The sequence below is a fragment of the Canis lupus genome, chromosome 24, assembly GCF_048164855.1.
Source record: "Canis lupus baileyi chromosome 24, mCanLup2.hap1, whole genome shotgun sequence".
NCBI classification, from domain to species: Eukaryota; Metazoa; Chordata; class Mammalia; order Carnivora; family Canidae; genus Canis; species Canis lupus.
In genome coordinates, this window is record NC_132861.1 from 46,672,914 (window position 1) to 46,685,219 (window position 12,306).

General features: G+C 42.6%; 1 protein-coding gene across 3 annotated transcripts in view; it reads left to right on the plus strand.

Annotated features, from left to right (window-relative positions):
• Window positions 1-12,306, plus strand: part of DGKD (diacylglycerol kinase delta) — a 110,356-nt gene that overhangs the window by 22,121 nt on the left and 75,929 nt on the right. For all 3 annotated transcript variants that reach the window (XM_072796736.1, XM_072796737.1, XM_072796738.1), the window contains exons 2-3: window positions 2,921-3,031; window positions 4,719-4,799. In XM_072796736.1, the coding sequence (XP_072652837.1) occupies window positions 2,921-3,031; window positions 4,719-4,799 (192 nt within the window). The remainder of the gene's footprint in view (window positions 1-2,920; window positions 3,032-4,718; window positions 4,800-12,306) is intronic.

Consider the following 12,306-nt stretch of genomic DNA (forward strand, 5'->3'; position numbering starts at 1 on the left):
GCCAGGTGCTCTCTGTGCTCACCGTGGGTGGCTGTGGCACCCAGAGCCACGCTTAGGCTCAGGCTGAAGACTGCCTGCTGGTTTTGTCCCTGGAGTCCAGGTTGGGGATTTACTTCCTCTCTGGAGGTGGCCGTGGGGCTCACTTTTGCCGCTCTGATTCTCGGTGCCTGCACGGGTTTCCAGTCTCTTCTTTCTTGTTCCCCATGGTAATGAAGGTGCCCTGGATTGCTTGAAGGACAGAGTGGGTGGGCCCTTTGGTTTGTGCAGAGAACTTGACAAAATGGTTCTAAGAGCCTGGCTGTCCAGCCTGTCCTGATCGAGCTGTGCTTGAGTCTGGGTTTTTGACTTCTGGTTCTCTGCTCCATTGGGCATGAGGAGGAGCCCTGCCAGCTGAGCAGTGTTTCCTGTGGGTGCCATTTACAAGCTGCCAAATGCAAAACACAGCAGATTATTCAGGGGTGTTATTTTCTTGACCACTTTTAGTTCATTGCTTTTGACTGAGTGTTTAAAAATATTCTGCAGCATATCTATAGTATTCTTGAGCAGCGAATCAGGAGAAGAAACGCAGTTTCTGAGAAAGCTTCAAAGAAATGCTGGTCTTTATCTTTCCCCCAGCCTTTTCCGCTGAAACCCACCAGAGTCTTTTTCTGAGTGCTCTTGTTCTATAAATAGAACAGCGGCCCTCCTTGGGTAGCCCAAGATCGCAGCTCTCATCCGCTTTCTGAAAGATTTGTGTGTGTGTGGTGGAGTGGATTATGTCTTAATTTTGCTTTTCTTTTATGTGTGAGATGTGTGGCGGGAGATGCAAGAAAAAATACTCTAGCGTTTATCCTTTAAAGATACTTATTTTAACTTTTCTGGGTCTGGGCTTGTTGGTTTTGTCGTCGTCTTTTTTTGGTTTGTTTTGTTTTTAAATTTGCATTTAGGAAAGAGATGGAAGTGGTGACTTCCCCTGCAGAGGTAAGGAAGACGCGTGGGGGCGAGGAGAGGTGCCTTCATCTGTGAGCAAGTCCTGTGAGGTCAAGGAGGAGGCTGTCCTGGAGCACAGCCCTGGCGCCCGTGGTCCCATCGCTGTGCGCACACGGGCGTGCTCTGGGTCTCTGAGGAGCACGTTGACACAAGTGTCCGTGTGTACTGGGCTCTGAAAAGAATGTTAGGAAGCAGCCTGGTAGTCCTGTATTGGGGATGGTTTCTCCCTGCAGCTGCTGCCATCAGAGGTGGGCCTTGCTCTCACCTTGGATCGGCCCCTGGTTCAGCACGTTCCCGCTCCTCAGAAGAGCCAGCACCTTCGTTTAGTTAACGATGGCAGTTTCAGATTCTGGGACGGGGGTTGGCATGTCTGTTCCGTTGTTCTTTGGGTGACGTTGTATTCTTGTCTCTCCTGCTTGGCACTCTTTAATTACCTGGGAGAGCTGGCGGTGATGTCCTCAGAAGGAAAGGCCAAGGCATGTGCCACAGAATGAGGAGGGAGATCCCTCAGGAGTTTGCCTCTGGGAGTTGGAGCACATTGCTCTCTGCGAGGCCGGCCTGACCTGGCGCCTGGTCACGGGCTGGCACGTGTGGCTCCCCCTGCCCAGGGAGCTCACAGAGAGGATGTCCTGTGGCGGTGATAAGGCGGAAAGCAGCCGTGTGCCTTCCCAGGACCCCTGGGTACTGTGCTGCTCGGGCGGGGCTCCTGGTGCGTGGCCCCGTGTTGGTGGTGCGTACGGGACCGGGGGGGCTTGCTTTGGTGTTCTTCTCGGGGGCAGGGGGGGTTAACAGCATCCCGAGTGCCCTCCCTCTGTTTGGAGTTGGCCGATGGAGGGACCAGACCGCGCTGGTGTTCTGCTCTTGTCTTCTGACGTGTTTAGGTTACATGGGGTGTCTTGGTTTCATATTCTGTTGTGCTGAGTGGCCACAGGTACTCAAGTGCTTGGGATAGATACTTTCTTTAAAAGGTTAAAGTGCAAAGTTATACAGGATTAGGTAATTCATCCAAAACTTGTCTGAGCCAGTATTTGTGTACTTGAGCAGAGTTTTTGTGCATTCTGCTGGATTCCATGGTGAGACTCCATGTAGAACGGCCGTTTCTGTTAGCTGGGGAAAACCAGGTATGCCCATGTGGAGAGCCACGCACGTTGTTTATTCATTTTGCCCGTTAGTGGCTCCCAGTGGTTCAGACCTCTAATGATCAAGTAGTTCTTTGAGCATATAACTTCTAAGTGGCCTCCCTTGTCCTATTAGACCAGCCCCCGGGGACAGCACAAGAGGGGAATCAGCTCCAGAAAAAGCCGTGCCCTATTCTTGGCTTTAATTGAGCCAAGGTAAGTGGCCTGCTGTCCACCTTGTTTCTTAAGGGAACTCCAGTTTCATGGTGGACTGATGAGGTTTACAGGATGAGAGGAGTTTTAGTGACTTTGGTTGTGGCACTTCCCTTGACGGTGTGGGCAGAGGCACATGCCTAGCTTGTGAATTGGGGTGAGGGTTGAGTGGGGCGCAGGCCTTGATCTGTGCTGAACCCCACAGCAACCTACGTCGACAATTTTGGCAACAGGATCCTGAGAAATGGCAGGAGGCCAGAGAACACGGAGACAAGGCCAAGAATAGCTGAAGAATACCAAATGCTGAAGTTGGAGAATGCTCTGGCCCCTTGCTGCTTACTGTGGCCCTGCGAGTTTTCATGTTCCCTCCTGCTGATCCCCTGGGCATGGCCCAGCACACCTTGGGCCCAGGGTACCCTCAGCCCTCAGGCATGCCATCGGCCCTTGGAGAATTATGTAGCCCTCGCAGGCAGTGCGCTCGGCCTGTCCATAGGCCAGGGTCTAGGGAGAATGCGAGAAGTACTTCAGTTAGGTTCCCGGCCCGTTGGTGTGCAGTTCCGCGGGACAGGTTCGAGGGCATCGTGCAGGCGCTTGCTCATGAATCGTTTCTGTGCTTTCAGACTGTCATCAAAGAGGGGATGCTGACCAAACAGAACAATTCATTCCAGCGATCAAAAAGGAGATACTTTAAGCTGCGGGGGCGAACGCTGTACTATGCAAAAACCGCAAAGGTGAGGTGCAGTGGAGACCACCTGAGAACAGACTCAGGAGGAGCTGTGGGGTGAGGGGACGACGGGACAGGTTCTATGCCTAGTCCACATCCTGGGACAGACTTCTACCGCTAGGATCTGTTCTTTCCAGTGGGCTTGCTAATGCTCTGGAGTGTTAGCTTTAATTTGTCTTAGAGCACTTTGGTTTCTCATAAATGTTGACTTCGACTCACTTTCTTTTTCTTTAGTGTCCTATGTCACCAGTGGGAAAGGGGGGAAGTCTCACAGAAATAACCAAATTACGGTTAGAGATCTTTCTCTGGGGTGGGTGGGGGGGTGGGAGAGTGTCGCAGGCTTATAAATCTTATTATGGGCTAAAATAGATTTTTTTTTCTTTAAAAGCACTTTATTGAGTTATAATTGGCAAGCAAAAAGCTATAAATATTTAGTGTGTACAACTTAATGAGTTTGGAGATAAGTAGTACATAGCTGAGAAACTAATCGAAGCTGTTTTTGGAGCTTATTGGGCTTGTTGGTGTGTGAACAGGACTGTGACATTCTGTCTCGAGGCCCCTAGACGAGCTCCTCCTTCCTCTATGCTGGCCTGTGTGTAAGCTTTGCAGCGAGTCACCGGGCAGCTCTAGTGGAAGACAGGGAGCCAGCGAAAGCCACTCAGTTACCGTTGTGTTTAAATGAATGTGGTGTGGTGGCAAAGCTAGCTTTTGGTATTTTGAATACCACTGTTGTCAATACTGATATTTTGGTGTTAAAATGTCAGTGATTCAGATTCCAGATTTTTTTGAGATGTATCCCTAGAGAGTGCATTAAACTTTGAAATTGAACAGAGCGACTTGTTTAGAGAGGGTTCTGACCACATCCCTCATTTAAAAAAAAAAAAAGGCAACAGACTGCTTATAAGTTATTTTAGTTCTGTGTGTGTGTGTGTGGGGGGGGGGCACGGGGTAGGAGGTTCATTACTTAAAAGGCTGAGTCTCTTTTCTAAGTCATTAGTATTTCCTCCAGGGATTCCCAACGGAGTCTTCTTAGAGGGCACAGTAAGGTAAACAGGAGATGCGGACTGTGCCGAGGGGATTTGGGGGAGAGTGGAGAGGAAAATAGGTTGGGAGGAAAGTCCCAGGTGTAATTCCCAGTCCTCCTTCTGGAGCTTGGCTGTCTGTCTCTTCAGGTCTAGATTCCTTCTGCTCTGTTCCCTCTTTTTTTTTTTTTTTTCCCATGGCCAGATCCCTTCTATTTGGGTTGGTCTCTCTTCCTAGGATCATTTATTTTAGCCAGGATCTTTCCCTTTAAGTGTGCTAGCTGGAAGGACAGAAGATCCATAATTTGGAGCCCTGCTCCCTGAGGTGGACTCTGTGTGAGGGCATATTATCACATGTAAAAGTGAAATGCTGATTACAAGAAATAAATACAGAAATCCCAGGGATGTTTTGTTTTGTTGTTCTCCATGAATGCAATCGCTAATGAATGCCTGGCTTAAAAAACACCTGGAGCTCTACCTCTGAGCTCTGTGCTCTTCGTTAGGCGCAGGTGGGGTGGACGCAGTCAGTATTCGTGTAGTTACCAAGTGTTCAAGGTTCAAGGCACTGGGGTGTTTGTGGGCACTTGGTTGGGGTCGAGGGAGAGTGGGGGGCACTGCTCGGCCGGGGTGTCTTGGCCCCACACTGACTACAGCGCCTGTGTTTCTCTCCAGTCGATCATATTTGATGAGGTGGACCTGACAGATGCCAGCGTGGCTGAATCCAGCACCAAGAACGTCAACAACAGTTTCACGGTAAGACTCTGGACCACACCTTGATCCCTCACCACACTTTGCTTTCCTTTTTAATTTGGACAAGTGTGTATGAGCAGTTCAGGCTTCTTATTCTTTTTTTCTGATTGGAATGCTTCCTGGCAAATTTTGAATTTAATGTTGAAAATAATAGAGTGGTTGGAGAAAAAAATGAGAATTTGGCCCATGTAAGCTCAAAAGAACAAGAGTGGGTTCAAGTGAGTTTTTTTTTTTTTCCAAGTGAGTTTTTTGAACATGTTGTTTACATTTCTCTAACAGTTTTGCACAGAGGTTTGTTTTTTATGATTATTATAGAAAATTTGGAAAACACAGGAAAATATGTTGAAGCAACTAAACAACCATAATACAGTGACCTGAAAACATATGCTGTTTATGTTTTGGTGTATTTCTTTTTTTCTTTACTTTTAAACTGTTCCCCTCCCTACCTCCAAATTTACAGAAGTTACATTGTACTCTTTGCAAAAGTTCCCAGTGCCTAAAATCATGCCACCTCACCACTCAGAGGTAGCTAAAGTGCACACTCGAGAGTGTTCATCTTTATTTCTAAATACCTGTGCCTTCCCCCACATACCCCATGACATTATTATGATCCTTTTATTTTATCCTTTTTATTTCCTCTTGACAAATTATGCTGGACATTTTTCCATGTCGATTGATCAAAATGTTCCTCATATGTTTTAATGGCTATATAGATAGCATTTCTGGTATGACTACAATTTTGGTTTCAGGGGCTGACTTTAAAATCTATCTGTATAGAGTATGACTCTAATGGCAGGAATGGAATATTTAAAAGTATGTTTCTCTGTATTATTAAGCTAGATAATCTAGAAGTAAAGTGTGCTCCCTGATTTTTTTTTTTCCCCTCAATTCTTTTATAATGCAACATGGTCAATGGGGATAGCTTTCTTTACATTTAAGTTCTGACATTTTGGGTTAGTGTTAGTTTCAGATACTTTCAGGTTTTGTTTTATCTTATTTATGGGCTGATTAGTGATGTGGCTGATGCAAATGGGATTTTTCTTTCCTCCATTTAAACTTATTTTGTTTTGATAAAACTAACTGCTTTTGGTTTTGGTTTGTGGCATATCGAATTAGTCAGGCTTTCTTGGTGGTCTCTCTTATTTTTTCCTTCATTTTACTTGGAATATTTTTATTTTTACTCTGTTAGTTTTACTGTTTACTTACTGGCTGAGGAGAAACTTCTAAAACTGTAAGTGGATTATTTTGTGATTTGTGGCTTTAGAGTTTTTTTTTTTTAAAGATTTTATTCATTTATTCATGAAAGACACAGAGAGGGAGAGAGGCAGAGACACAGGCAGAGGGAGAAACAGGCTCCATGAAGGGAGCCTGATGCGGGACTTGATCCTGGGACTCCAGGATCTCGCCCTGGGCCAAAGGCAGACACTACACCGCTGAGCCACCCAGGGATTCCATGCTTTTAGAGTTTTTAATAGGAATAGGTATTTTATTGGGGTGTTTTTGAGCTTTAATTTAGTTGATTGCATTGGTTTTACATATTTGTACATTTCCTAATAATAAATTGTTCTTAGTAATGTTAAATTTTGCAACCTAATTTTGGGTTTAGAATGTTCCTATCTAATGTGTATGGATGGATATTTCCTTTGGGGTAGGAGGTAACTTTTGTTGTGTTTTTATCTCAGAGTTAAACTAGCCCCATAAAACTCATTTAGTAATTTTCCATAACCTTATGTGTTCTAGAACACTTTACATGGCTTTAGAACTGATGGTTTCTTGAAAGTATGAGAAAGGGAGGTAAAGCTGTGAAGAGGTTTATTTTTGCTTTCTGATCAGTTGAGCTTATTTACCCTTTTTGTTTGTTTGTTTGTTTTAAAGATCATTTATTTTTTTGAGAGAGAGAGAGAGCATGAGTGGGGCCGGTGCAGAGGGAGAGAGAGGGAGAAACAGACTCCCTGCTGAGTGAATGCCCTGCTTGACCCCAGGACCCTGACTGGGGTCATGACCTGGGCTGAAATCAGCTGCCTAACTGTCTGAGCCACCCAGGCACCCCTGCATTTTGACTTCTTGACTCCATTTTTGTAATTTACCTCCCACTTAACCCCACCTTCAAATTTAGTAGCATATATTATTTGCACTTTTAAACTTCAGTGTCTCTGGTTGTATCATCCTTTTGCATTTCTAATTTTATTTGTTTAGCTTTTGTTTTTCTTGTCTGATTTCTTAAACTCCATCCCTTTTGTTGTTTTTGTAAAGGAACCAGTTCTTGGATTATTGATCAGTTCCATTTTTCTGGTACCTAATTCAATTTCTGCATTTATATTTATTGTCTCTTTTCTGCTTTTCACAACTTTTAAAAATGGACTGATTAGCTTATACTTATTTCCGTTGTGTGTATGTGTGTGTATATAATTACATAGGCAATAAAATTTTCTCTATAATGAAAACATGAGGGACTCTGAATTGAACTCTGAGTTCAATTCTGTTCACATTCCAAAAGTTGTTTTTTGTTCTCCCAGTAGAAAAGTGTTATTTTTTTTTTAAATTTTTAAAATTTATTTATGATAGTCATACACAGAGAGAGAGAGAGAGAGAGAGAGAGGCAGAGACATAGGCAGAGGGAGAAGCAGGCTCCATGCACCGGGAGCCCGACGCGGGACTCGATCCCGGGTCTCCAGGATCGCGCCTTGGGCCAAAGGCAGGCACCAAACCGCTGCGCCACCCAGGGATCCCCTAGAAAAGTGTTATTAAAGACAAATTACTTTACTGATCATTCAAGTTGTTGAAGAAAATTTTGAAGTATGTAAATAGGAAATTTAGAACCATCCATATTGCTATTACTCAAAGATACCTCATAATATATTTTGGTTGATGTCATCCTACAAATACATTTTATAAAATACAGTTTTTAACCTTCTTTCTTTAGTTAACAATGAGCTTTTCCTCTCATAATATCCTTTAAAATCTTGTTTACTGGGATGCCTGGGTGGCTCAGCGGTTGAGCGTCTGCCTTCGGCTCAGGGAGTGATCCCAGAGTCCTGGGATCCAGTCCCATTTTGGGCTCCTTGCATGGAGCCTGCTTCTCCTGTCAATGCCTCTCTCTCTGCCTCTCTCTGTGTCTCTCATGAATAAGTAAATAAAATATTTTTTTAAAAAAAGATTTATTTATTTATTCATGAGAAATAGGGAGAGAGCACAGCAGAGACATAGGCAGAAGGAGAAGCAGGCTCCATGCAGGGAGCCCGACGCGGGACTCGATCCTGGTACTCCAGGATCATGCCCTGGGCCAAAGGCAGGCAGTCAACCGATGAGGATGAGCCATCCAGTCTTCCCAGTAAATAAAATCTTAAAAAAAAAATCTTGTTGCATTGTACTATAATATACTACTAATGTTGCATTGTATTCTGTCATATAAATGTGTAAGTTTATTTAACCAATCCCTATAGTGAATGTTACATTTTTCCCCATCATAAATAATATTGTAATATATACTTGCACACAGATTCTTTGGTGCATTTCTAATTATTTCTATAAATTCTTAGAAATGGAATTCCATTTGAGGTACAAAGTATAAACTTTTATTTTTATTTATTTATTTATTTTTAAGATTTTTATTCATTTATTCATGAGAGACAGAGAGAGAGAGGCAGAGACATAGGCAGAGGGAGAAGCAGGCTCCATGCAGGGAGCCCGACGTGGGACTCGATCCTGGGTCTCCAGAATCACACCCTGGGCCGAAGGCAGGCGCTAAACTGCTGAGCCCCCCAGGGATCCCCAAAGTATGAACTTTTAAAAGGCTTTTGAAAAATAAATGAGGTACTGAATACATGTTACAACTTATGAGCCTTGAACACATGATGCTGACTGAGAGAAGCCAGACACAAAAGGCCACATATTGTGTGATTCCATTGATATGAAAGCCACAATAGGCAAATCTATCAAGACAGAAAGTGGATGAGTGGCTGGGAGGGGCTGTGGAGGAGAGAGGAATGACTGCCCTGAGGTCCAGGATTTTCTGAGTCGGTGACAAATGTTCTAAAATTAGATACAGGTGATGGTTGCACAACTTTATGATATGCTAAAAACCACTGATTTGTATATTCTAAAAGGGTGAATTGTGGACATTGTATCTCAGTAAAAATGTTGTGGAAGAAATAGGATGGTATTATGGCTTTAGGTACTATGTGACTTAGTATGGAGCTTTGTCAGCCCAATCTGAGAATGAACCCTGATTCATACATTGTCTCTATGAGAAAATGTGTTCAGAGTGCCAAACACTTGACTTCCAGATGTAGAGACTTTTTGTGTTGGAGAGACCTCTGGAACTCCATCTCTGTCAGGTAGTTGTGGATGATTCCCAGCCTTCAGGGCAGAGGCACTGATTCTTTCACATTTATTTTCCATTTCTTTGGTGCTTTAAAAACTGCCTTTTCATCTGAGAATGTGCTGAAAGGACCAGAGAAAGATTAATACTGAGGTTCCGCAGAAACATTCCAAGATAAGGAAGCTCATCCCCTGAGTGATTCTTGATGGCATATGGAATATGGAGATAACTGGGGAGAGCTTGTGGTCCAGTTCCTCCCAGTCATGTTTCTGTAGTCATGTTTCCGTCAGTTCTAGGGCTGCAGGTGATAGAAATATTTTCTTTGCTTAAAATTCACACTTAATGATTGTCCATTTCACTAACCCCTGTGGTATTTACTGTCTGGACCCTGAACTGGTTGTGTACCATACAGTGAACTGCTGGAGTCTCTGTGCGTGTCTCCCTCATGGACTTTGCCAGTGACTGGCACATGTGCTCAAGGAGCAAGTGCAGAATGAACAAATGTATTTGCCCAGAAGCTTCTACATTTCCTGGGACATCTTTGGTTATCCAGCTATTCTGGTAGTAATTTTCCAGTTTCACAATTTCTACTAAAATTGCATGCCTGATACAAACAACCAATCAGCGAAAGCTGCTATTATTGTGAATCAACTAATGGTTGTGGACCTTTCGTAGCTGGAAAAGTAGGAATACATTTATTGCACGGTACAAAAGTCTCCCATTTTTATTCCTCCTCCAAATGGCCAGAGAACTGTACTGTAAAGAGATGGGGACCTGTTGGACAAGAGATTTCAAGGGAGATGGGTGGAGATATTTGGGAGAGGAGAGATTTTTAGACAGGGTGGATGGAAGAGGTGGAGCAAAGGAGACTTATGCTAGAGAGGAGTCTGCTTGTCTTCTCTTCTTTAAGAACAAAGTGAAGCTGGGGTGAAGCTAAAGACAGATTGCCTTTAGAGTCCTCATAGGTGGTGTGGCGGCGGTGGGAGCTTTCAGAAGATGGGTAGGAGAGCTGACAGTGTTCCTGCCTTCTCACCTTTGAGTGGCCACCCCTCACAAGGCCAAAGAACAGAGCGACATGAAGAGAAAAGGGATTTTCCAGCTTTAGATTCCAGCCTCTGTAATAACATGAAATTGTATTTTTTTAAAAACGCTTTTATTTATTCATGCGAGACACCCAGAGAGAGGCAGAGACATAGGCAGAGGGAGAAGCAGGCTCCATGCAGGGAGCCCGACGTGGGACTCCATCCCAGGACCCCAGGAATCACACCCTGAGCTGAAGGCAGTGCCTCAGCCACTGAGCCACCCAGGCGTCCCAAATTGTATGTTTTTGATGATTGAACATGTTAATACTAATCAGTGAAAACTTAACGATTCTGCTATCTCATTGCCCCTTGCCCTTAGAACTTATGTCAACAGGACTTCATGCAAGTTCTTTTGCTCTATCCTTTTACAAACAACATGAGTTAACATTTTAGAATATCTTTGCCACTTGGATAGTTTAAAAATGGTAATTTGTTTTGATTTGTTTCTTTGACTATCAAAGTGAGGTTGAGCATTGACCATTGAATTTCTCACTTTGTGAATTGATTTCTTCATATGCTTTCAGATAGATTGTGGCTTTAGAGCTCAAAATTACCTCACTCTCTTTCTAAATCTGCCTTCATTGGTTGTGATAGTTTTAGTGCTTTATCTTTTTTTTTTTTTTAAATATATTTCATACACTAGTAGTGGGGGCTGAGGTTACTGGTAAAAATGCTGTTCATTTTTCCTTTATGCTTCTTTCCATTTTCTAACATGTTTTAAGATTATTTTCAGCTTTATGATCACAAAATTACATATTTGTACTGAAGGTATATTTTTACTACTGTAACTTTCCAAAGGAGTTTGTCAAAGCAGAATTTCTGTTTTACTGGAACTTACATATTTTAAATAAGTTTTTAGATTGAAAAACGATTTACATACCAAAAAATACACAAATATAAGTACAAGCTTGATGTGTAATGACCACTCAGATCGAGTGATAGAACATCTCCAGGTCCAGAAAGTCTCCCCTCATGATCTGTTGCCCTCCTCAACAAATATGTTTTTTTCTAACATATTACTTGTTTTTTCTTTGTCTTTTTATATTTTTTTCACCACTATCCTGACCTTCAACATTATTAGATTATTAGTTTTGACTTTTAGTTATTTGATATAAATGGACCCATAATGTATATTATTTTGTGTCTATTTTTTTTTAAGATTTTATTTATTTATTCATGAGAGACACACATAGAGAGAGAGAGGCAGAGACACAGGCAGAGGGAGAAGCAGGCTCCATGTAAGGAGCTTGACGTGGGACTCGATCCCAGGTCTCCAGGATCATGTCCTGGACTGAAGGCGGCGCTAAACCGCTGAGCCACCGGGGCTGCCCTATTTTGTGTCTATTTGTGATCTGTGCAGTTCCTAATATGGCACTTGGGGGATTTTTCTATTTGTATTGTTATTGATTTCTAGCTTCATTCTACTATGATCAGAAAATAAACGTTTTGATTTTAATTCTTCAGAATTGTTGAGATTTTTTTTTTAAAGATTTTATTTTACTTACTTATGAGAAACACAGAGAGGCAAAGACAGGCAGAGGGAGAAGCAGGCTCCCCACGGGGACCTGACATGGGACTTGATCCCCAGACCATGGATCACGCCCTGAGCTGAAGGCAGATGCTCAACCCCTGAGCCACCTAGGCATCCCTTGTTGAGACTTTTTATGACCCACCAGTTTTCATAAAAGTTCCATGTGCATTTGAACATAACATTGGATTCAGTAGTTCCTGTATGCATTTGATTAGGACAAAGGATTAGTTATTTTTCTCAAATACTTTATAACCTACTGATTTGTTTTTTCTGCTTGTCTTATTAGTTATTGAGTAAGACTTATTAAAATCTCCTACTGTGATTGTGGACTTCCCTGTTTTTTTTTTTTTTGTTGTTGTTTGTTTGTTTTCATTCTGTTAGTTTTGATTTATGTATTTAGAGGGTTATATTTAAGTGCATATAGATTTAAGGTTATTTTATATTCTTACTAGATTGAATCTTTTATGAAATAACTCTCTGTTCTCTTTATATTTTTTTTGCCTTAAAGTTTGAGTTACTATAGCTGCAGTAGCTTTATTTTGGTTGGTAATTGTTTTGTAAGTAATTATATATAAT